Source organism: Nestor notabilis, unplaced genomic scaffold (assembly GCF_000696875.1).
Source record: "Nestor notabilis isolate BGI_N333 unplaced genomic scaffold, ASM69687v1 scaffold33397, whole genome shotgun sequence".
NCBI lineage: Eukaryota > Metazoa > Chordata > Aves > Psittaciformes > Psittacidae > Nestor > Nestor notabilis.
The window spans coordinates 3,037-29,009 of NW_009937493.1; the positions used below are offsets into that span (position 1 = coordinate 3,037).

Below are 25,973 nucleotides of genomic sequence, written 5' to 3' on the forward strand. Positions count from 1 at the left end.
GCACATTCACTGTTTCTAAGGATTTTTAATACAATATTTACACTTTAGTATTGTTAGACGTATCTAACCAGCCTTCCCCAGGTTAAGCTTTCTCTTGATACTGCCCTCCCAAGGAAGGAAACGTCAGTGACCTACTAAAGCAGCCATTTTCCTTCAGAAATTGAAGTTGTCTAAATTAACACATTCTTTGTTTACGCACATACATTCTCCAGTCTGCTTTTCATACTCTCAAAGCTATTCCCAAATCCTCGCCGTGACAAGCCAAACTTGTTTGTCGTTACTCTTTATTAGCACTTAATAACTTGTCTTAATCATTCGCATGTCCATTACATCCCTAGTGGCTTGAGACCAGGCTCTTTAACTGGAGGAGGTATGTGTGTGTCTGTTCATTGTATCTGCTCTCCCCCATGCCACCTAGCTCTCTCTCATTCCCCATTTTTCCCACCATACTTCATCCTAACGTCCTTTGCATTCAGTCCAGGTGGTTTAGAAAGGAAGGTACTTGAGAATACCTCCTTTGTCCTGCTGAGCTGCAAATGTTTGTCATCCTCACAGTACAGTTACCTAGCTGGATCCAGCACTGAATGCTGGGCCTTGTGTTACTTGATTTTCATTGCTTTGAAAGCTTTTTCCTCCAGCTTCTTTTAGTCCTAAATGGCTGAAAATCAACCTGGTAGGATACTAATCATAAAATGAGTAACTGTCTGTTCAGTTTTGGAAGCATAGTGTTTTTGTATGTCATATGTAAATGAAAAATTCTTGTCCCAAGCTCAGTTTTCTTATCTTGAATGATACAAAATTAACTAACCGACCCTGAATCTAGGAGTATAATTGTAATGTTATTCTCAGAACTGATTGTGAAAGTGGGCTGACAGAAATTAATCCATTTCTTCAGCAATAACTTCTTTTTCAGAAAGTGTCTCTTGCTGTAAGACTTTTTCCTATACAATCATTTTCAGGGCTATCACTTGGCTTGAATTAGGTTAAGTATCAATTTATTCTTGAGAAACATGAAGAGTGAGAAACTTTGCACATCACCTGCATTCTGATTCAGTCCATTTATTTATGAACTTCATGTTTCTCATTCAGAAACTTTACATAACACTGAAGTGAAGGACGGCTCCCAAAGTTTAATCCAGATCTACTCCCCCCTTCCTGAAATACCTCAGCGAGAAAATGCAGCTGAGTCCTGGGAAACTTTAGAAGAGGTATGTTGGAACTCCCTTAGCGCCACGTTGATGCTCTTGTTTTTAGCAATTACTGCAAAATAACATCTGGGTTTTTTTAATTACAGGGCTTGATTGAGCTCAGCCAGTTGGTGACTGACTTCTCTCTCTTGGTCAACGTAAGTATTAATTCTGCATTCTGTCCTAGATGGAGTCTTGTACAAAAGCACAGCAATTGGGTAATCCTAATTGGGCCAAAAAAAGATGAGCAATACTTGTGCCTATAGTCTGAACTCAGACTGAGCTGGTATCACTTGATCAAAGTGGCAGAATAGCAGAATAACTGAAATAGCCGAGTTTATTCAGTCCAGTATCCAGGACTACAAAATCCTAGTCACTGTTAGGAACCTCAGGAAAATGCCAGCAGAGGCAGAGCTGTTTTCCCCTCAGTGTGCCAAAGTGTCTGCACAACGGTGCTATCTTTGCTACTTGGGACCTGTGTTAGATGCAGCTATAGTTTCCATGCTGGTACATTAGATACTTTCCAGAGTTGTAGGTGTTTACATCAATGTTGACATCAAATTGTCTAGCATTAAGGTGAAATCTTTTGATTTTCAAGTGCCAACAGAAGAGGAATATTCAAAAGGATTAGTTAAAGTCCTCAGCTCCTCCTTCCCTACATGACTCAGTGCTAAAAGTTTTATTTGTGGCTATCCTGTTGGTTCAGGCTCTGTTAAAGTAGTTGTATGAGGAGGCAATAGTCTTCTGTTTCAGCAATAGTGCTGGTTATTGTGCCTAAGCCTTTGTCACTGGAGCACCTATTGATGTGTCCTTGGACAGGAGCTAAGCCTCAGCGGAAGCCCTGCAGTGCTGACCCCAGGCTTGTACCCAGGTCCCATTTGTTTTTACCTTCACTGCACAGGGCGGGTGCTTCTCAGGTACTTCTCACTTAATCAGGAGTACTAGAAAATTCTGAAGTTCCCCCCACCCTCGTCAGGCCCCTTCTCTGCTCCCACAAAGCTGCCAAAAGGTCTTCATCGTCCACACTGCCTTCCCAGTGCCTAGTTTTTCCTGTGCCACGGGGAACTTAAATCCACAATTCTCATCTCCCAGCGGAGTTCTTTAATCTTCTGACTGTTGGGTTAGTTGGGATAAACTGCTTTTTAGCCTTTCTGCTGAGTATGTGCTGCTTCATGTGTACAAACCCCCCTCCCTAAGCTTCATTAGGCTGGAGAGGGGCTGCAGAAATCGGTACTTAGTAGCCCAGTTAGCAGTTTTAGCTAAAAAGGGGGAGTTCCTGTTCCCAAGACTTTCTGGATTTTACATCTTACTGTCATTCGATGTAACAGCAAGCATCTGAAGTGTGTGGATTGGATTGTAGAGGAAGATACCAGTTTCTGTATTAGAAAGAAGGAAACGAGTTCAGAATGCCTCTTCTTTTAAGTTGAACATTAACCATGGCATTATTTTGTGACACAAACCGGCCTGGGTACTGCTGAGATTAAAATAAGAACAAACCAACCCACAAACCCCTTTATCTTCTGCTCCACTGTTCTCTGTTGGGAGACTGCAGGGGAATTCGACTGCATTTGGAGAAAGGGAATGTTTTTTGAAACTCAAACAGTACGATGCAGACCAACATCAAGTGTATTTTCAGTACTGTCACTACTCAATTTGTAAAGTTAAGTCAGCATTTTATACTGTCATAATTAAACACATATTTAGATTTCTTTGTGCAGCTTTGTATGTTGGAGTTGGTACATGAAACTCATCAGGAAGCAAAAAGGCTAGTTGGGATTATTTTTCCCTTCGGAATGTGAGTTCACCTATTCACAGAAAAGATTTAGAAATCGTATGTTTGGGGGTTTTTTTCCCCTCTAACTGCAGCAACACATTGTATAATACCCACCCCATATTATTACTTAATAGTTAAGCTATTTTTGAAGTAAGTTTGTAGTTTCAGCACAGTTCATCCGATGCTATTAATGAACCACCATGAAGGCTGCACGGCTGCGGTGTGTAGCAGATGAAAAGCGGCTCTGGGGCCCTGATTACAGGCATTAAAATGGTGTGTATTGGCTCACTGCTGCTTCCCAGCAGGTCCCCTCACTCATAATTCCTTTGCATCTAGGCTCAGCAGGAGAAGATTGACAGGATTGAAGACCATGTCAACAGTGCTGCTGTGAATGTTGAAGAGGGAACCAAAAACTTGAGGAAGGTAGGGATCTGCTCCTGCTGGTGAATCAATGGTACTCTGCCTCCCAGCAATCCTCGGTATTAACCCGATTGATCTGCCGTCTTTAATGCTGAGGGAGCCAGCAATTAAGGAAATAAGGAAGAAATGACCCACAGGTAGCAGGGAAAAGAATAAATCAATCTATCTCCCTTGTAATTCTCTATCGCATCCAGGCTACTAGGAAATACAGGTTTCTTTTGCCTTTTTTTATGCTGTTCTGATGCTACTTTGGTTTATCTGCAAAGATGAGCACAGTCAGCGATTGGCTCATAAGAATCAAACAAGCGTAAAACTACAGGCTGATGATAACGTGCAATTTCAATCCCATTCTGTGTAGATGTCAGTGATAGTTGCAGATAAGCCACAGATCCAGATTCAGGCGTGTTACTGAGCATTTGCTCAGTTTCTCATTTGGTTTAATGATGGAGACCAGGAAATAAATCACAGAATGGTTTGGGTTGGAAGGGACCTTAAAGATCATCTAGTTCCAACCCCCCTGCCATGGGCAGGGATACCTTCCACTAGACCAGGTTGCTCCAAGCCCCATCCAACCTGGCCCTGAACACTGCCAGGGATGGGGCAGCCACAGCTTCTCTGGGCAACCTGTTGCAATATGTGCATCATCAACCAGATCCATGTAAAAGGGCCTGGTTCGCAACTGTGTGCATACATGAGACAGCTCAATTTTGACTTGGTTTTAGTACGTTGTCATACATGTGGGAGAGTTGATCATCATTTTTAAAATACTAATTTGTAAAGTTTATTTAGCACTGAGCATTCAAGTCATTGCCAAAGGCAATGAGGGGAAAACACACATCACCACAGGCAAGTGTTCTAACTCTTTTGTGTTTGTCTCTTTTTTTCTCTCCCTTTACAGGCTGCAAAATACAAGCTGGCAGCTCTGCCTGTGGCAGGTGCAGTCATTGGTGGAGTGGTGGGGGGCCCGATTGGTCTCCTTGCAGGCTTCAAAGTGGCAGGAATTGCAGCTGCAGTTGGTGGTGGGATTTTGGGTTTCACAGGTGGAAAATTGATCCAGAGAAAAAAACAAAAAATGCTGGAGCAGGGCTCTTCCAGCTGTCCAGAGCTTTCTCACCAAAGTGCCAAAAAGTCCAGCTGAAGTACAGCTTCATCACTAGGAACAGAAGTGCGGTAGCCACGCTAATGACAGATTTGCAGCCTTGTGTTTTACATACAAGGCTGAGTTGTGTGAATTTTGACAACAGTACTGTTACTTGGGAGGGTGAAGCAGTAACATCAGAATTCCTCTTTTCGGATGTGGCAACATCAGTCCTTTGAAAACTATATGGCTAGCTTTTCATTATGAAATCCTTAGGTGAGCTCTATGCACAGCTGTAGTGATGGGCAACGGGTGCTTCATGCCAAATTTGCACAAAGTGTCTTGCAGGCAATACAACAAGAGATATCTGGAAAACCCTAGTGCTTTCCTGTGAAAGCCATCCAAAAGCCGGAGCTTTTACTGCAGTGCTCCAAAGAAAAGGAAATAAGCTCCATCTATCTTTCATGGTCAAAGTACTTTAAATATATTTTCATTTATCTGGATTTCCAAACTCCTCCTGGGTATACCCACAGGATATTACTGACTATGCCTGTCCAGTAGTGCACAGGGAAGCAGTAGCTACCATAAGATGTGAAAATGGTGGGTGAGCAATGTGGAAAAAAACCTTACATATATCCCACATCTGCCTCCATCAGCCAAATCACATCAGCATTATAAGCAGCTTTTCTCCTTTTTCAGTTACTTTTTAGTTTGTAAACTCATCTTGTTTAAGTGTAGCTAAGAGTTAAACAGTCCAAGGAGCAACCCTGCATGGCTGCTACTGGGGACTAATAATTTTCCATGGCTGTTCAACTCCTTGGCTTGTCCTGAGAACACCAGACAGGATGAAGGGCTGAGTTCTGGCATTCTGATCCTGAAGCCTCATCTTACTTAAGCAGCACTTACTGCTAGATGTGGCCCTTGCTTCTCATTTCCCATCACCAACAGTGCTGTGGTGGGATCACTGAATAGCCTCCCTGGCTTCTGCAGCCAAGCCTGCTCCCTCAGTAGTCTTCATTATCCCTCAAGGGCAGCACTAAGCACCAGGTCACAGGCTGGTGCAGCAGCACCAAGGCCCTTTAAGTGGTGCCAGTGTCAGCTGCCAGCCCCAGGGGATGGCTGTGTTATGAAAATGTCAACCTGATGCTGTTTACAGTAAGTAAACCATCCTCGTGTGGGTCAGAGGCACACCTCATGTATACCCTTCAGCTCCAAAACTACTTGTGCTTCCACCCGCACTGTAGAGTAGCTTCTTGTCCTTTTCAAGATTTTGGAACATGCTGTGGAGCCTGTGTGGGGTGAGATGCTGACAGTGCTTTCGCTAGGTTTTTATACTGGGTGCCTCTTGTGCTTACCCTCCTTCTTTTACTGCTTAAGAAGCCTTTTGCTTCTGAACCTTGCATTGTTAAATACGGAAGTGTTAACATGGTTTTATTGTCATATAGTCTACTGTTCAGTACATGGTTCTACCTCCATCCTTCAGCACAGTTCCCATACTACTGCTGCTACTGTTTGGGGAACAGAAACTGAGGTTGGGAAGCTGCCTTTTAAAGATTTTAGATTGTTCAATTCATCCCGAGCTCTGCTTGAGCTCAGTTTTATTAGGTGAACACTAGAGTCAGCAGTCAGTGATAAGGCTTCCCTGGCAGGGAACTCTGTCCAAGTAAGCGTGCTACAGAGAGAGCTCCCTTTTGCAACCATTACTTTCATATCATCATTGGGAATAACTGCCTCCTCATGACAGATGAAAGGGTTTTGAGCCTGGAGACACTGTAAGCAACTGTTAGTTACAGCACAATATCTTTTTCTGAACAGTTCTTCCGTAGTACTTTTAAAACGTGACTGAAATTGCTATCAGTCAGAGCATTGTGTCCGTTTTAAGTGGGTCTGAGGCTCAGGGAAGCAATGTGTGCAACAACAGTTTTCACAAGTAATCGCAAACATTGTCAGAAGTGCGTGTGTTAAAGCCACAGTGCCTACATCTGTAAACTCAGCTGGAGTGGAAACGCGAGCCCAGTCAGTCAGTCAGTCAGCTCATCTGCTCCTGTCAGGCAAAAAGCACTTTTCTTTAAATGCATTGACGTTGTACGTAAGCATATTTAATGAGCGTGTAACAACTTCATACTAAGGCTGTTCACTGCTTTGGTATGTCATTTCTACAGTTAAAGGAAGAAACTAAAAGAAAGGTGTTCTTCATCAGGAACTGTGGTTGATCCTTTGTATGATTTTCAAAAGCTATGTCTGCTTGCCTACTGTATGCTTCAAAGCCTTGGGCATTGAAATGACAGCAGCCACAGCAGAGACATCGTGGACTCTACCCTCTCTCCCCAACTGGATGAATGCCAAGACAATCTGAATTCATAAACCTGAATTCCCACTGCAGCTTCTACAGACTGAGCCTGGTACGCACTCACGTTATGAAACATCCAGCACAGAAACTATTCTTCCTCCTTGCGTCTGTAAGGAAGCAACTTCAAAACATTGGGTACACGCTAGACTTGAGACACTTATTTAAACTCTGATTTTTAAAAACTGGTGGGTTATTTACGTATGCGAAGAAACATGGGTATCCGAGTAACCAAACTAGCAGTTGAAGTGCTAGGTATGTTAGAAGAAATGTAAGATATACATGATTCTTTCAGCCCAAATAAAACTTTCTGCCTATGAGACTGGTTGTAGCATTTACTGAGAACATTGGGGTTTATTTCCTGTAAGAGGAAATAAAATTAAGAAATTTAATTAATTCTTATTTCTTATTAATTTCTTAATTAAGAAATTAAAAGATGAATCCTTTACAAATGTTATTAAAATACCTCCATTACTAGGATCTAAGAATTCTATACTGAGTTACCAAACATGCTTCAGCTATTGGAATATTTACACTGACTGAAATTAACACAAATTCCTAAAATATCACATGCATGTAGTAACTTGTGCACATGTGCTAGCTCAGAAATGGACTCCTTAAGTTCAATTAAAAATGGGTTTGTTCCATCCAGGGATAAGACTTACATTTGTGACAACTTGCCAGGAAAGCCTTAACAAGTGTTGAAGGGCACCAGATGGGTAAAGCCTTTCATGCAGATGATCAGAGCTGAAGGGCTCAATTTAAAACACTTGGTCTCTTGACAAATTCTTGGTATCATCAGGTACTGAAAAGCTCAAGCACTACTTCAGCATCATGTCAGGCAAGCAACCCTAGACTTTAGCTGTTAACCTGCTGCTTGCAGAGAGCAAAATCACTTGCTAGTTCTACAACCAGGTCAGTGGTCATCAAGGACCCAGGAGAATCAAGTCCAGCTCCCAAGAAACACGCAGTGAAATGACTTGAGTGTGTAACTATCATAAAACTATTACATCTAATTGGCTGCGTGGTGCTGGGATGCCAAAGCTCTGGGAACAAGTCCTTACTCAGAAAAGCAAACCTGGCTTAAAGAAAGGGCAGGGGGAGTTGTTCATCTCTTTCACTGTCTAGCTGAAAAGCGCCAGCCACTGGACTGTTGGGTATATGATGAGGTCATACCTCTCTCCAGAAAGAGAAGTTTAGACTTCTTCCACCAAGCAGCATTTATAAATAAGAATCCCAAGATAAAACAGGAAGCTCAGAAGATCAAATGAGTACTTGCAGGTCCCATGCAGGAACTGACTAAAACTTCAGGTGCCCAAACAACTCGTTCTGTAGCACCCCCTGCAGATAACAAGTGGCAGCCTTAAAACCATACCCTGCTCACATCTTTTATATTCCAAGCGGAAGGTAGTATATGACTGCTGCCAAAAACATTTGATTTGGCACGAGATGGGAGAATGGGCCAGGAGAAGAGCTGGCTTTCAAGCACCTAACGTGCACTCCAAAATGCAGATTCACAAAACCAAAAAGTACACCTGGAAACAAAATCTTGGAATACTTTTTTAGCTACCAATTCTGTACTGCTCAGTTAGCTGTAGCTCAGGGGTGGTTGGTCCTAGCAACTCTCTCCTCAGTCACCCCCTAGAAAGCTCACATTCCTGGGGCTGCAGGGGCTTGGTGCAGCAGGATCTCTTGGGATCCGCTTTTGCTCCAGCTGCTCCAGACCAGGTCAGTCTTAAGTCAGTAACTGAATAGGTGGCATCTAGCTGAAAGGAAGAAGGAATTCTCAACTGTGAACTTGCTGAAGTAAAAATGAACCCAGGGGTCCACCTGCCCAAAGGACAAGCTTGCTTCTAAGGGCAGCAAACCCTGGGGGCACAGCCATGGACCTAGATTCTTTGTAGTAAGTGTACCGTACAAAACTAATACGTCTCCAAATTGCACCCCAGATTAACAGGTATTTTTCCATCTTACAGTTTCTGTATGTTCATCTCACCAAACAGCTGGAAGATTCATTAAGAGAAGCCCAGATTCCGGTATTAGGCATACCAGAAGAGCCTACAAGGAAAGTAGTAATTCCTTCTTGAGTAGAACTCAAATAACATGCAATAAATAAGGCACAAGCCAAACAAAAAGAACAACAAGAAAACGTGCACTGGTTGGTTGGGAAGTCTGCCGGGAAGGCAGGGACCCAAATTACAAAAACCAAAACCAACCAAGTAAATCTTAACACACATACAGAGATTAACTGAAGACTGACAAAACTAAGACAGCATTCCAGTCCACCCCCAGTCCTCTCCTACTCTAAAGGGTTTCCAGCATTCATGTGCTTCTAACAGCTGTGTAGATAACAACCTTGGTAATTCCAGGGACTCGAGCCAACACAGCCCTTTCATTCCAGGTACAGCCATTATCATTAAAACTTCCCCTTTCCTCGCTTGGTATTTTAATAGTCAGAATTGTTTGGTTACTTAGACATTTACACCCAGTAAAGCACCACACAAGATTCTGTAAAACTTTAATTTATTCCCCTCCCAAGTATCCAGAATAGAAGACCCTCTAAGTTGGAGAAAAATGTGACAAAGAAATAGATTACCAGGATAGCTGTTACCATGAAGAAGAAAGAGAAGAAGAAAGAAGCACGTACTACCAAGGTTACACAGAAAACAACCCAAAAGTCCTATTTAATGGGATAGTGCAAGTTAACAGCATGTCTCTGGCAAGGATACCTTCATTTGGATTATAAAAGTTTTACAGAGTTAGATCAAGAGTCTGGCTGGGTCTCTGCTATTTTACTATAGCATTAAGAGCGTACTGGTTGAAAGATGCTGTACAGAGTGACCCACCAAACAAATGTATTTACAAGCCTGGGGAGAAAAAATTATTTTTCAGTTTATTCAAAATAAAAATACACATAGAATTATGAAAATATAGGTTTACTATTTCCACCACACAGAAGTCAATGCTGCTGTCTGAAAGGCTTGCAAGATTATTTCAAGTTTTTAAAGTTCATCTTTTTCCCTCAATAAGGTGTACCTATGTTCACTGGGTGCCAGTTTCTGGAATGAGCTCTCTGGTGGGCTGCTTGCTAAATCCTGAATTGGCTGAAAAACAGAGCAAACAGTACAATTGCTTGTTAGACTCGGTTTAGTAATCAATCACCTCTATTAAATGAACTTCTAGCATTAATTGTGGGACTGCATGATGTCCAGCAGTCTCACAACTCAGGTGTTTTTGGAAGGCAGACTCTTAAGTCCCAAAAGTAGGTGGAACACGCATACATACATTCATTAATTAGGCACCATCAGTTAAGGATATTGCTCTTGTTGGCACATCTCAAAGGTTAAGGCCATCACACAAGTTTCTGTACAAGTGACTCAGAAGTTTTTCAGCTGCGCCCCACTGCATCTTTGAGTCTATCTACCACTTGCTTTGAAAGTATGAGTTTGTGTGCTTGCTTTTGAGATACACCAGGGCAAACATCACTGTGACATCACTGCCCACATCTTCTAGAACTTTTCTATGGAAACTGAAAAAAGCAACCAAACAACGATGCAATTCAAGGGACAGAGATGACCTAAGACAGCAGCTCAGCGAAGGCCACTATTTCCACTGCACATGGATACGCATCTTCCACAAGATGGCAGGATGCCGTACAGAGATGAGGAAGTGAACATCCCCGGTCTTGTGTGCATTTGTCAAGGCAGGATGGAGGGAAGTGCGTCTGCAGCTCTAGGCATCCAGCCTGTGCCCAGTTAGGCAGCAGGATCCAGGGACTCAGCAAGCACCCTCCCTCCCTGGCCAAGCCTCCTCCACATTACGATTGCCTTAGTGGCTCTTCCTTATGCACGCCTGTCAGACCAACTGCCTGGCCTATACCTCAGTCTCCAGCCCTGTTTTCTGCATCTCCTGTTGATCTGAATCCTGGTTGCTCCAGGGAGTTACCAGTTGAATGAATTACTGTGAGACAACTCAGCCCACATGTTTTCAGGGCCAGTTATGACAACATTCAAAAGCTGTCATATTCCTGGCCCAGGGCAAGCCTCCAGGGTTTAAATGCTTTTAAATCTTTCAACTTTGAGCAGGGTGACACAGATTATCACATAGATGACCAGGAAAACGGGCTTGTAGCCATAAATCATTTCTGTACCCGGCTCATGGGTCCTGGGACAGCCCAAGGCACCTCAACAGCATGGCACCAGGTCTCCTCTGGGACTAACGTGGCTCTTTGAGCCCCAGACAATAAAACATGTAACTTTAAGTGTTTAAAACCAGTAGTTTCTTTAGAGAGTGCCTGAGTTATGAGAAGATTGCTTGGCAGGCTGTTACATCTGCACTTCTCAGCATGACACCAAGCGTATGAGCTGAATGGTGTATTGAGAAGATCAAAAGGCAGAAGACCAGGCTGAGCAGAGGGAATTTGGGCTGGTAATGTCCTTTCTTTCCTGCCTCTTGGATTAAACTAAACACTGAGGTTCTCCTGAGTTTTGTCTGGAGAAAGCTGTGTTCCTGAAGAGATCCCAGGAGCAACTTCTACGTATGTAATCGTATAGCATGTAATCATATAGCATGTAATCATATAGCATGACAACCTTTGAGCACAACTGTGAGGAATCCAAACTGACAGATGCAGCTGTGACCACAATTAATGCCACTGGTTAACTGTATTAATAGAAGTAATAAGCCCTATTACTGCTTATCAGTCTTTTGTTGATGCTCTAATAATCTGCCTCCTGCTTGGATTGGTGACTACAAGTAAATATGTAAAACATTCCATCAATTGGTGCTTCCCCTTAGAAGCACCCCTCATAGTGTGTCATACGGGAAATAATGCATCTATGATGTATCATCAGTTTCTGCACTGAAATCACATGAGAACATAAGAGCAGCTCTATGAACTCAGAACAGTCAGATATAGCCCAAGATCTTCTGTTTCAGTGGAGAAAATGCGTATTCTTACACTCCTGCCCTCTTGCCTTACTGGAGGCAACAGGCACCATACTTCCCCCTAATGCTCTCACTGCTGTTAACCCAAGGAAGTTAAAGGAAAAGCCAAGAAGTGGCAACGTTATGCTTCTATACACACATTTTTCCTTCAGAAGAGTGAAGTTAAAAGTACATTCATGTTAGAAAGCACAGCTCTGACAAGGAGTAAAAAAAAGGTCTTTATTAAACGGCCAAATTAAACGTATTTGTTGTAACCTTACCTGACCAGGTGCTACATCAGTTGGATCAGGGCCATGGTGAAACTCTCTATGCAATTTTCCAGAATGCAAGTCTAGTACAAATTGCTTCAGTTTACCTGGAACTCTGGAACAAATCCAACAGAAATACCCACATATTTATTACAAGTTAAGCCCATATACAGAAGATTTAAAGTGCACTGTTTACAGTAGCCAACTTCTATTTGTCTAGCACACTATGCCTACTTTTAGGTGATTAATAGAGGACAGGAAGCCAAATGGTTTGTTAAGGTATCCTACCAGCTTCCTTTTCTTTCCACTGTCTCTTGAGAACACAGCAAGTATTTCATCTTTCCAATAACTCCCACAGCGTTGTACTGGCCAATAACTTCATTGTATACTCACTCCAGCTCCCCACGAACCATAATGTAAGAGGGAACAGCAGGTTCCAAATGCACAGTTTACAGATACAAATGACAGTTGGGTAGCAGTATTGACAAAACATCTTTGAAAGGCTCTCTAGTGCCTGAGCAACTGCATATACACTAGAGATAAGCACTAAGAGGATATCAATGTAAATCTAATCCGAGATCATCTACTGTCACCCACAGCAAATGTGCTAAACTACAGCATCCAATTTTATTTGTGAAACGTCAAATAGACTAAAAAAGCTTAAAATGAAGAGTTGAACTAGTAAGTATTAAAGATGAGATTAAAAAATATAATGTGAGCACTATGCATGCAATCAAAAGGTAATGTACAAAGAGACAGGTTTTGTAGGGAATCATTCATCAGGCCAATTATTATGTTTAGGAAAGAGGGACAAAGTGTGGCCAGATGGGCTACCAGCAGCATTTCAGATCATCAGAAAACTCTATGGATAAAATATAGTATAATATAGTCAATGGGTATCACTACAGCAATATCTGTAACTAACCAGTATTACAGTGGTACTTAAAGGAGTCTCTTGCCCTCCCAGGTAAGATCTGGAATTAGCACTGATGGAGAGAATGGAGTTCATTCCAACCCAGTTGTAGGGGCAGCAGAATCCCTGGTTCCTGCTTTACCTTGGGCTCCTGCCCTGTTCTAGGTCAGGTACACTGCTGGAGACATTCTCCTCCAAGCTCTCCTCCTCTCCTAATGCAGCAAGGGCATTCAGTGCCTACAGCCTCTTGCAGCTCAGCCAGTTCCCGCTGTGAAGCTACAACTGATCTGTTGAACCCTGCTATCAGTTCCAACCTGGAACAGCAGAATAAGTAGGGCCAGGTGGCCAAAGCATAACGACAAAATTTTGGGGGCTGTTCTTATTTGCCTGTGAAGTGGCTATTCTCCAAAAACACGACTCCGTAAGGAGAGAGGAAATCTTTTAGTGGGGCAGTTCTGAAAGTCCAATATCCAAACCCTGTTGGTTGGTGGCAGCACTGACATTACAAAACGGGGCCAGTTTGTGAAAGAGTCCAGAAAACATACTATAGTGGCAGAAATCCTTGCAGGTAGATGGAAGTCTCAGAATTAAGATTTTACCCATTACTAAAACAAAACACCCAACAAACAAAACACCACCAAAACAAAAATCCAAACCACACACACACACACAAGAATATCACTCCAGGATACCACCCACTCCAATCTCTCCTTGTTTCCAAACTGTTTGTTAGGTATTTCTAAGTATCAGCTCCATCTCCTAGATGAGGGTTGAATAATTATTTTTCATTAAGCAATTGTCTACAACCGCTTCAGAGAAACAGGATGTGTAAGAAATGTACATGAAAGTCTAAACTAAACATATCTACTACCCCTAAAAGAGATACTAATTTACTTTAGGACTGTTTCAAGAGTAGCAATAAAAAGAGTGCATTGAAAATGCAAATATCCCACTATGTTTTTGTTTTTTAAAGTGTTGGCACGTGTGGTGAACATGCTCTTCCAAATAGGAACACAGGGAGAAAAACAGTCACTACCAGAGTTTCGACATACGTAGCTTTAGATATTTGAAAAGCATTATTTGAGATCAATCAGAGACCACATTTTTAAGAATAATACTGTGGATAAATATGGGGAGAAGCAAGGTTTGAGCCCTCCTTCCAAACATAAATATTTCAGGTAGTGAAATGTCTCCTGCAATGGCAGAATTAGACATGGGGTTACATTCACGTTGCACGCTAAGTCTGAGCTTCAGATCCTTGGCTTTGACAAAAATGAAATACCCTGAGTTTCTGGAAGCATGAACGGGCAGAAATTTGAATCTCAAAGCCTAGGCATCTAACCAGGAGTTAACAAGCAGTGTGTATGTAGGTACCTCCTTTGAGACAGAAACTGGAGTTGAACACACAACCTGAAGACAGAGTGCTTGTCTCATGCTGAAAGCCCCTGAAGATAACATTTACACATCTTCACTCCTCAACAGAGCCATGTGAGACAGAATATCTGCTTCCAAGGCAGTATGACATAAAGAGATAGACTGATGTAAAGAGGATTATCACGGTATTTCACCTAAGCACCCCAATACTTCTTTCACTTATTTTATCCAGATAACATGCCAATGATCCAAGCTGCACATGGAAATTTCAGAAACCCACACAAAAAGGACCTCTCTTCCAGCTTTCTAGGTTTAGACTAATGCAGGAAGGCATGAGGAATTGCACCTCAAGAAAAAACAAATCAGCAGGCTCAGAATTCTTTCACGGTGCATTTTACATAATCAATACATAACATAGCACTTCTATGTTCCATTTTAAACCTTTTAAAGTTAATTGCTGTATCTAGATCACTAAAAATACCATGCCAGCCTCTGAATGCCTAACTACTGTGGAATATAGAAAAACTTGGAAATGAAAGAGCAGCATCTGAAATTTAACGTGAGATTCTCTTCTTGCATAAAGCAATGCAACTGCATTTGACCTCACACCAAGTCATATTGCTTAAAGGCTTTAACACTGAATTGTACATTGGCAGACTTACTTATCCCAGATTTATCCATCTTCCTACCATAGTACTGATTAAAATATGAGCATATCTTTTCCTTTATTCTTTTCCAATTAAAATGCACAAAATAGAATACTTACGACAAGTCACTGAAGTCTGGAAAGACATACATGTGCCTAAAGCTATCGATGGCAATAACAGGGCAGTCTGCTGGAGTCTTCTGAATGTGGAGAAGTGGGTGCCTGAATTTATCACAGTCAGCATGGAGGAAGTTTATTGTACCTTAAAATTGCAATGAGACAAAAATCCATGTTAAGATTATTTTCAATGACTACGTTGAAACCCTAATCACTTTCATAACTGTTACACAGGTGGATATGGGATAAATAGAACATGCAAAACCTGAGAACAGACTGAAATAACTAACAGCACCAAAATAACGGACTTCCTTAAAGTGGTTTTGCCCACAATACAAACTGAAGTTTTGCTGAATGCCCTCTCAAGCTACATTAAGTCATTTACACAAGAAGGATTTCTGAAGTAAGTTTCTCACTAACAAATTGTGTACCTATTTTAATCATTTCCAGAGCAGTCGGTCCTCACTGTCCGAAGTACATAAAGCCCTTTGGTCTCAAGAACTTTAAAGCTAGGATTCTGTTTGGCCTTTGCTTCCACTCTACTGAGTTGGCCTGAAAAAAATTATACTGGTAAAAAGAAGAAGTAGTAGGAGTTACTACAAACCTTTTTCACTTATTAACTGTCGTGCAACTTCCTGTTGGAATTTCTCTAAACTTTCCAAGTCATCTTTCATGTGGAAAAGTATGAGAAAAGGAAGGCCTTCTTCTGTCAGTTCCTGCACAGAAAACAAACAGCAGAACTTGTTTCTTAAGGGCACTTAAGCAAGTGATTCCAGCAATTTTCAAATTCAGTGAGATCTCTAATTTGAACACAGCTGAAAAAAACAGGACTAAAGACCTTAACTGCTGACCCTTCATCTAAGAGTTATACAGTTAACCATGTTTCCTTTCTCTGCCATAATCAACAGATAAAACATGAAGGGAATTCATTATCCACATTTCAGGAAGGGCTACACTTGCACTGGAATACTTGCTCAAAAGAAGTAGCCCTATTCTGAGAAAACACACCATCTTTATAGAGACAGCAATATGGCCTAAACAGCACAGAATTAAAATGCTATGAAAAACTGAGGGTGTATTCTAGACCCAGTCCTAGCTTGGTTCATGCAGTAAGTCGGTGTTCTCTTAAGCATAACACAACAAATGAGTATTTTTAAGTAGCTCCATCCTAAAAAGGAAAAAAAAAAGGGGGAAATAAAAAAAGCTAATGACAGCTGTATCAGTTACAATCAAGTACTGCTCTTTTGCCATTAAGTGTGTCCTGACCTGTCATCTGTATAACATGATTATTAAATTCACAGGCAAGTATATTACTACAGTTCATTTGCACAACTGGTGTAAGAAGTGCTGCCATTTCTTTGATTCTAGCCTGTGTGAGAATAAAATCTATGCTTTTTGATAAATACAGCACTCATTTGTTCTGCCACCAAATAGAAGAGATTCTGCAGTTATTTTTTAAATGCAGTAAGATGGAAGAAATGCTTTTCGTCTGTACCAGGAGCCAGCCAGTTATACAGTGTACATGAAATGGCTATCCCTTCTCCTTTTAACCAAGTCTTTCAGGTAAGTTGAAGCTTGGTCTTTTAACAGCAGACTGCAAAGACCTTCGTAACTTCAGTGCTCTTAATGAAATCCACACTTCCCAATCCATCCCTAAACCAATCACTACTCATATTTGCTTGTTCTCATTTTTACACATGTGAATTTGGCTGGGTCTCAGCCTCCTCTCCTACCGGAGAATGGGGAAAAAAAGTCTCTTTTGTACCCCTATGATCATGGCTCTGTTTCCTCACTCGTTTCAGCAGGTACGTTTCCAAAGGGAGAACTCTCAAGCAGAGCTGGGTATTCTAGCTCCAAGCTCCTCTCTTGCATGCAAGCAGCTATAAGGACAACCTTGGTGAGTTATAGTCACAAGATCAATTATCTCCAACAGGCTGTTAAGACAACTGGCTTGAAAGCCTTCCTAATTTTGGCCCTAACTGGTTTCTATAAAGTACATGCCTTTGTTTGTTTCTCCATTCCAGCTTTCATAGCATGTCTTACTGATCAGGCTGTGGCAAGTAGAAGAGCTATTTCACTTGCTTGGGACTGCTCTCTCAAAAGTTGCCATCTCACTTGGCACTGAGAACATCCAAAGATTTTTTCTTAGATCCGAGCTTCCCACTTCTGTATGTCTTTGAGAAACTTTTCACCCTTTCAAAAACTTACAGTTCAGCACCATCGTTACACCATATGGTTCACTGTATTTATAGTACATGGAACTAAACCAGCCAGATTACAGGTTAAACAGTGATTGATATTACTGATCCCAAGAGCCTTTTCTTGTCTCATAAAGGGACTGCCTTGCAAATGGATGGTCTTCTCAAGCAGAAGACCGTGCTTCAGAGTTCAATTACTATGTATTGTCTAAAGTCACAATGATGAACTGTTCAGATTGGGCATCTTCCTGGCTAGCTTGCCCGTGACACTTAATCAGATAATGAAAACAATAAAGGAAATGAGGGAAAAACCCTACCTGTGGTTTGCAACGGCCAATTTTGATTTTAAAAGTCTGTGGTAGAAATTTTGTCTGTCTTATTCTAGTGCCATAAACACAGCTTAACAGTCACAGCACTTCATATTTTTACCCTGTAATATTGTGCAGTATGCATTAAGAGCCCACTTAAGTACTGTAGTATCTCAGCAGGCAGAAGTACCTCAATTTTGGCATGTTTAATTTTGTTTGGGTACTGGCAGCAACAAATTTTTAAACAAATGTTGCTAGGTAAATCCTCACACTGGAATTGTAAATATCTGCCCAAATAAACAGGAATCAATGGTTGAGAGAACAACCAGAAAAACCACAACACAATGCCAGTGATGAACCTTGGCTTCTAAGGCTCAGAATCCAATTTCACCATGGGAAAAGTACACTGAAAATCCGCTGCACACTGCTAAAGATGTTAACATGTGGCATCTTTTACATATTGAGTTGCAAATGAAGTTAAAATTTGTTTGAATAACAGAACCGTCAAATAAAAATTGGTGGGGTTGATGTACTTAAAAGAAGTACTTAGAAGAGGTACTTCAAACCATTTCATGCATCCTCTCTATGTCGTGTATCCTGATGTGCCCAGAACAGCAGCGTTACATACACTGAAGATCAGGACAAAAAAAATTTAAGTGTGCAAACTGAGAATGAACCATGACTGACTGGTTTTTAATCCAGTGTGGACAACATACTATAATCTATTAATTATGTACCTCACCTGAGTTTCTGGCAGATGCTGTGGAGATGTACAAATGCTCCTTCAGAGCTACTACAAACTTGCTAATTTTGTAAATATTTTTTTCCTGTTATTTTTACAAAAATATTTATAGTAAGGAGTTGGAAATAGATGAAAAAGGAGAAATTACAGAAGAAACCAGAAAAACTTTGAAAGAAAATAAGGATAGCAAGAAAAGAAATATTTAAAAGCAAGATTCCAAATGCCATCTTCTGAATTACAGCTAATAGAAGAAATGTGAGGGAAAAAGCACGTGAAGCTAAAAAGACTAAGAAGGTACCAGTGCTTAATCACAGATTGACACCCTGCCGCCACTCCCCCAATCACATGGGTTTTATTACAATTCCCAGAAGACTGCCAATTCCATAGATGTTCAGCCACCATTTCATATGCTTGTTTATTAGATAATACTTTGGAACCACATTTTTTCTACTACTAACTTCAACACCAAATTTTAAAATCTGATTATAACAAAAGGATAGTTAACAACTATTTTACTCTTTCAAACTGTCATGGACATGCTGACACAGGTATTTTCTACTCCGACTAGAAGCATTTTTCAAGGTCATAATAGGCGCAAAAGCACTTAAATAACATTTAAGTCTGGATCTTAATTCAACATTTAGTCGTAACATCTGTATAAGTAATATATACTTACTTTAGATGAATAATACATTCTACCCAAGGTGTAACACCCCCATACATATTTATAGAATCATAGAATAGAATCATAGAATGGTTCGGGTTGGAAAGAACCTTAAGATCATCTAGTTCCAACCCCCCTGCCATAGGCAGGGCGGACTTGCCCCAACACATGACACCCCAAACGACCTTCCACTAAACTATGTCACCCAAGACTCCGTCCAACCTGGCCTTGAAAAGGACTAAGCATCCAGCACTTCTTTGGGCAACCTATTCCAGTGCCTCACCACCCTCACTGTAAAGAACTTCTTCCTTATATCTAATCTGAACTTCCCCTGTTTAAGTTTGAAGCCATTACCCCTTGTCCTGCCACTACAGTCCCTAATGAAGAGTCCCTCCCCAGCATCCTTGTAGGCCCCCTTCAGATACTGGAAGGTCTCCACGCAGCCTTCCCTTCTCTAGGCTGAAGAGCCCCAACTTTCTCAGCCCGTCTTCATACGGGAGGTGCTCCAGCCCCCTTATCATCCTCGTGGCCTCCCTCTGGACTTGCTTACAGACATACATTCTAACACAAACACATTCTCAGCATCCAAGTGTCCACACTCTATAATCTCTTTCTTTGGGAGTGCACAAAACTACTACAAATCTGCCTCCAGTGAGTTTCAAGTCTAACAAAAAAAGCTCCAGAAGAATGAAGAAACATTACCTAACAGATATTTTCTGCCAAAAGCAAAGCATGTAGAAAGGTCTTTGGCATGGATTAGAGCACTTGAAAGAGATAATTTGGTTTTGAGAAAGAAACCCCAAAAACAGAAGAGTAGAAAAATTTCTTACCTCCCCATTTTCAAACGTAATTTCTCGAACAAGTGGTACACATTTATCTTGTGTCCATGCATAAATCAAATCGAAATTGGTTAGTGACCCTAAATACACCATATCTGGAGCATTTTCCTGTTGAAGAGAAAAATATACTGGTTGAGAAACAGTAAAAATGACTTTGCTACCTTCAAATAAGATTATCTACCCTACAAAGTAACAGTGTTCGTATAAATATTGAAAGCCAATCTTACACCAATATTCAACCCTTGTGCATGCAGTATTTCGATTAACTATGTCACAAAAGTACAACAGCAAAATAAATATTATGTGATCATTTATGCAGTCTGCTTCACTTTTTAACACAAATTAAAGAAGAAATGAAAAGATACTTTGTTTCCAAATTTGGGATGCCTCTAATTCTATTATTAGACTATTCCTAGGCTATTAAGACTTCTGTTCGTTGAGAAATAGTATTTCTATACTTGAAACTAGTATTTTACACTTGCTTTGCCAATGAGATACGAATAAATAGTTTTCCTTTATTTGCTAGAACTTTTAACTCTGATTTCAGTGCTGCCATCTTTAGATGTAATGACAGTTTTGGTTAGCATGAAGCAAAGCACGACTTCTCAAGCTGTGGAGGTGATTAAGCACATCTTAATTCAGAAACCCCACATGAATTAGGTAACCTAATAAATTCTGGTTTTGCAGAAAAAGGTTTCAGGTTTGAAACTCCCCTGCCCCTGGTCTTTTTTTGTCTATTTCTCATTTGCAAGCAACTCTTTTCATACATTAAATTTGAGAAAGCAGCAGATTTTCAGATATTATGTTTCTAAAAAGCAAATCTTGCAGATTTTCTCCTCAAGTTACAGTATGTTTATGAGAGTTTGTTAACATATGGTGAATTGTACTAACTCCATTTTTTTAATGAAGAGAACAGCTCTTAACCCTTGTGGGCTAAGATACAGGAGACAGGCAAGTGACAGTCAGAAAAATACTTAGTAATTGTCACTTGCTTTGAAAAAGCTGATGAACTTCACAGATTTTTAAGACTTTTACAGAACACAAAGTATCTACACACGTAATGAGTTCAGTGTGTTTCTATGGGAAAAAAAACAAACCACAATGTACTTCTGGACATTGACATTTAAAATTACAGGTTTTGTGCATTTAACTGGCAACAAATGAAATCAAGATCTTTTTCACTGACTTAGAAATGCTAGTTTCTATGATCCTATTTCTCACACTCCTTAGTGATGAAACAAAATTAAGATCTGAGATGAAGTAACATACCGAATTATCTGAATATAGTCTCCATTCGTTCATACTCACATATAATGACAATAAGCAGAATAAAATACATAGTTACACTTACCCCTGGTGGCTTGTAGATTACATTGTCTCCGCTAAATCTCTCTGCTTTTGAAATAGCCCTACAACAAACCAACCAGTAAGCATGTCTTGGTACAGACAAATGAAATAACTGAGATACCAAATATCATAATTTAATTTGCTATCTTTCCTTCTTTTCTTTTCCTTCAAAATTTGAGAATTAAAATCCTTGATCTTTAAAGTGAACTGTGAAGTGACACCACAGAAACTTGGTGTGGCCAGACAAAAGGGCATTAAAAGAGTCAGCAAGATTGGAACTGTGGGCTAAAGGCATCAAAGTGCAACTGATGAATGTGGGTACAATTTTGGGTATGAGACCATCAGAGGAAGATGTTAACAAAATTAACAGAATCATGTAATTAAAAAAAAAAAATCATGGAAATTAAAAAATTATATAAATAGCTATTGTTAAAGAAGGAAAGGAGAGAAAGGTTGGTTCTTGTTTACATTTACTCTTCCTGTTCCATGGTTACACTAAAAATTTACATCTTACCTACCCTGATAAAGAAGGGCTTTGAGGTGCTCTACCAGCACAAGCAGTGAGCAAATGGATAACAAATAAACCCACACTGTCCATTTTACCCTCAGAATATATCTAGAGAGCACAAGTCACAGCATGCATCTTCTGACCACTGATGATATGGAGTGTACCTTGAGAACACATGCAATTCCTCCTTGCTATTCAGTTGCCTATGTCACCTTAGTAAATTCCTTTCCTGCCTCTGGAACATTTTGCAGTTCCTTAATCCCAGTCCTAACACGGTGCCCTAAAAGCTGTCAGGTTGTACCTCCAAAATTATCATCTCTTATTCAATCAAATGGGGACAGATATGCACCCAACAGGAGACAGGAAAAAAAGAAAAAAAGAACAAAGATCTCAACAAAAATAAACCTTTTCACCACCTTCAGACATCTAAAGAGGCCTGCCCTCTACTCTCCCATTCCTTGCTGTTCCAACATAACTCATGTTGGTAAAACAGAGCTGACTGGCTGCATATGCCACAAAACAGTAAAATGAACTATGTATTTCTTTTCCTTTTAGCATAGGTTAACAGAAAGCATATCAGCCTCTGGGAAAAGTTAACCAAGTTCCACTGTCTCCAATTACAGTATCTGCTCTGTAGACTCAATATAAGCATTGGTGAAAACTGATTAAGAGATGTAAGGGAAAAGGTAAGAAAGTAGTAAAAATATCTCAATTTATCTCACAGCAAGACAAGGTAAATCTTCCAGGGGTCTGAACAATTTAGAGGGCCAAGAAAAAAAATAAAGACACCATAATGCTTAAATCAAAGTCCTTCACACCTTAAGAAGAAAGATATCAGAGGCACCTGCCTAATCACTGCTTGGTAAACTCATAATAATACGTAACGAAATATATGCTCTAGAGGTAAGCCTGCGGTGGACCCCAAAAGGTCCTCCACATCAGTAGCTGTAGTTGTGACTGATTTGTCTCCCCTGCTCAAAGTGGCGACATGATGTGAAACCCCCAAACACCTGAAGATACACCTTTTTGAAACAACCACCAAAATGGAAACACTTCAAGTCTGCATTTTGTGTCTTCTCAAAGCAGCAACACAGGAGAACACCTTGGAAGCACACAACCCCCTTGCCCCATACTTGCTTGCTAACGTGCAATTAAAACAGTTCCTAGATTAGTCACACTCTTCCATGAGTTACCTACAGTTCATCTTAAGATAAAAAGAAAGTTGTTTTTTTTTTGCTGTTTGCTTTGATTGTCTGCATTTGGCTTCTTACACTTTGGCTCACAGGCACAAGGCCATTCTCTTCCATGTCTATCAACATTTATCCCTCTCCAGTTCTACTTTTAAAATCTACCTCTAACATTATCTTCATTAGTATCTCTCCTATCTCCTCCTGCTTACAAGTCTTTCCTCATTAATCTTGCTCTGCAGACACCTCAGATCTTAACAGAACTGTAAGGAACAGCTGATTCAAGATTAGTTCTAAGCATCAAAATGATCTGCAACTAAGTAGCATTAATACAGTTTAAAAATATGCTATTACAACTACCTAAAGCCAGAATAATTTTAGCATAGCAGGGAACAGTTCTGGCTTGACAGATGTTGAAGTAATTTTTTCCTGTTAAACTGACCATTTAGAGTTTATTTTAGCTTACTAGAAGTTTGAACATGACAGCTCACATTACCGTGTATCTTCCAAACCTGTGACCTGTTGAGCTCTGTCCATAGCATAACCAAAAGCCCCCCCTGGGGGCGGTTAGGGTGCTCAGTCACAAGAGTTCAACTGATCAGTGCCAGCTCCCCATGAGACATTTTGATACATATATTTGGAAATAATCTGAATAGAAAACACTGCTATATAGCCAGCATCTCCCTTGGAAGTCTTTTCACATGTAATTTTTTAGGAAGCTTGAGAGCCACAGCAACTCAGAGATGAAAAAACTTAGCTTCCAAGGTCACTGTCTGGAAGGCTGTACTGTCAAACACTGCCAGCTCCAGGCTAGAAACTGAATGGGAGTCTGTAGAAGAGAATAATGACAAGCTTGCAATCTGTAGTTACATGGTCAGGTTACAAATAATCAAACCCTGATTTGTTCTATAATGCCTGCTTATTAACCATGTCTAGAGAAAAAACAAAAAACAGAAAACCCAGAGTAACTACCCCAAGAATGGTGTCCATCAACCAAATGCTAACACCAAGCTGCGGGAAACTCTTTCTCATTATACAAGGTTAACACATATTAAATCAAAGATGAACAGACTCAAACAACAGAAAAGAAAATATTAAAACTATTGTTATCTTCCTAAGGATTTTTCAAAAGCATTCTTGAAAAGAATGGAAAGACATACAAGGGTCGTGCAAAAATAGTTTAAAATTCTAATAACAACTCAGACTGGCTGCCCTGAGAACAAGCATGGATAAACACATCAGAAAACATAATGGCCACTCTTTAGGGATAAGACTGACAGACCGACAGACCACAGAATTACAAAATATGTGTACAGATATATGGTTCTCTCATAGCCAAGGCTGCTTACACAGTCATAGGATACCTAACAGGGAACTGAAGGAAAGCCACATGTACTCCTGCACATTACAAATACCTCCCCCACTCCCAAATCTTTTCTTGGAGACGTAATGAAGAGGCATCAATGACTGATAACAAATTTTGTTCAAACAGATGAAACATCTTCTACCTTGATACATCCTCTCAGTTTCTCTGCTATTCTTCACATCCAATTCACAAAACTCTTAAGGCAGCTGTGTATGGTGTAAAAGCTAGTATAACCCAAGCAAATCTCTGATCTTGCAACTTGGGGTATACTGCAACAAACTACTGCATTCATGACAATGCCCAATCACTTTAAATTGGGTGGTGGTAGCAGATTAAACACTGCAGAAACAACTGCATTTTATTATGCTACTTAAAAAGGGAATCACTCCCAATTTATTCTTGTTCTTCCAGGAAAGGTCTTTTCATATTTTAAATATCACTATAAATCTTTATAAGAAGTGAGAAATTCGAATTTCTGTAGGTTCTTCTTCTAGACTTACACCATGTAGCTCATCAATGCAATTGCCTTGCTAAACTGTTACCATGTGCAGTGACATAGAATTCACATGAAACAGACCCAGGCACAGAAATCAGGCATTATGGAAGAAGACATTCTCCCCTGACATCAAAAGGAAATGAGCAAGTAACTACTGAATTATTCTTTGGGGGGGGGGGGAGGGGGAGAAAAAGAAAAAGAAAAAGGGGAAATGAGGGAGGAAAAAAAACCTACTACAAAAAGAAGGAAAAAAGCTACAAAAATTGTAATTTCTTTAAAGAAAAAACAATTAAGAGGTTAAAAAAAGGAAGTTACTCAGTCTGCAAAGCTGATAACATTTTTAACAAAATGTTTTCTAACTCTTCCTTACTTGTTCTCCTTTCCCTTCAAATTAGTAGGTTTTTGAGACACAACTGTCTAGCACTCCCCAATAAAACCTTCCCAATTACATTTATACTATACTGACAAAGAGTGAAAAAAAATAAAAATGAGGCAAGAAAAAAGAATGTTGTATTTCACAGTAGACATTAAGGTTAGGAAGAGTTTTCTCCTCCTATCCTTTCCATGTATTTATCTGTTTAAGGTCTAGTCTCTTCAGTTATGCCACACTGAAAGTATTAAAGAAGTCCAATTATTAACAACTTATTAACATAAATTCAATAATGAAGTCATGCAATCAACAGATTTTAAAACTTACCCAAAGGCAGACAGGAATATGCAATCATCATGCAAAATATTCGCTACTCTTTCAAAGGTTCTGTAATTGTCAGTGTCTTTTTGCTCAAAGTATCCAACAATATTTCTTCTGCTGCGCTGTAAAAAAAAAAAAAAAAAAAAAAAAAAGAAAGTTAAATGATAACTTACCTCAAATTACCAGAAGTCATTACTCCCTAAGGATATTAAATGCAGAGACACCATTCATTCAACAGTCAATAACTGTGTAGAAGTAATTTCTTTTCGGCCTTTTCAATATTCAGAAGCATCCTTCTGAGTATTTTTCCAGAGAGAAATATTAGAAGTATCTTGTCAAATACAACATATTCTTTTCAAATGATTAAAATTGAGTAATTTGGTAGTGAAGTTACTGTAACAAAATGCAGTTGAAAGTGATTATACTGGAATAATTTGTAATACTGGAAATGATCCAGTTTTCCACTCAGCTTAAATAAAAACCACTCACAACATCTCTGAATGGAAAAAAAAAGGTAAATATACACTTTAAATACATTGTGATTCACCATTTCAACATAAAAAAAAATAAAAAATA

At 40.0% G+C, this 25,973-nt stretch overlaps 2 protein-coding genes across 2 annotated transcripts; one reads left to right on the forward strand and one right to left on the reverse strand.

The window, feature by feature from the left end:
- Window positions 1-1,089: 1,089 nt before the first annotated feature.
- On the forward strand, window positions 1,090-4,650 carry STX17 (syntaxin 17; the record flags this gene model as incomplete). The annotated part of the gene is made up of 4 exons (XM_010018847.1): window positions 1,090-1,208; window positions 1,295-1,345; window positions 3,298-3,384; window positions 4,280-4,650. Coding segments are annotated over 4 exons (497 nt in total), but the record flags the coding sequence as incomplete, so codon positions are not given.
- A 4,662-nt stretch (window positions 4,651-9,312) lies between these two features.
- ERP44 (endoplasmic reticulum protein 44) lies at window positions 9,313-25,519 on the reverse strand (the record flags this gene model as incomplete). The annotated part of the gene is made up of 7 exons (XM_010018849.1): window positions 9,313-9,910; window positions 12,014-12,116; window positions 15,055-15,196; window positions 15,656-15,767; window positions 19,794-19,910; window positions 21,154-21,211; window positions 25,404-25,519. Coding segments are annotated over 7 exons (750 nt in total), but the record flags the coding sequence as incomplete, so codon positions are not given.
- Window positions 25,520-25,973: the final 454 nt, after the last annotated feature.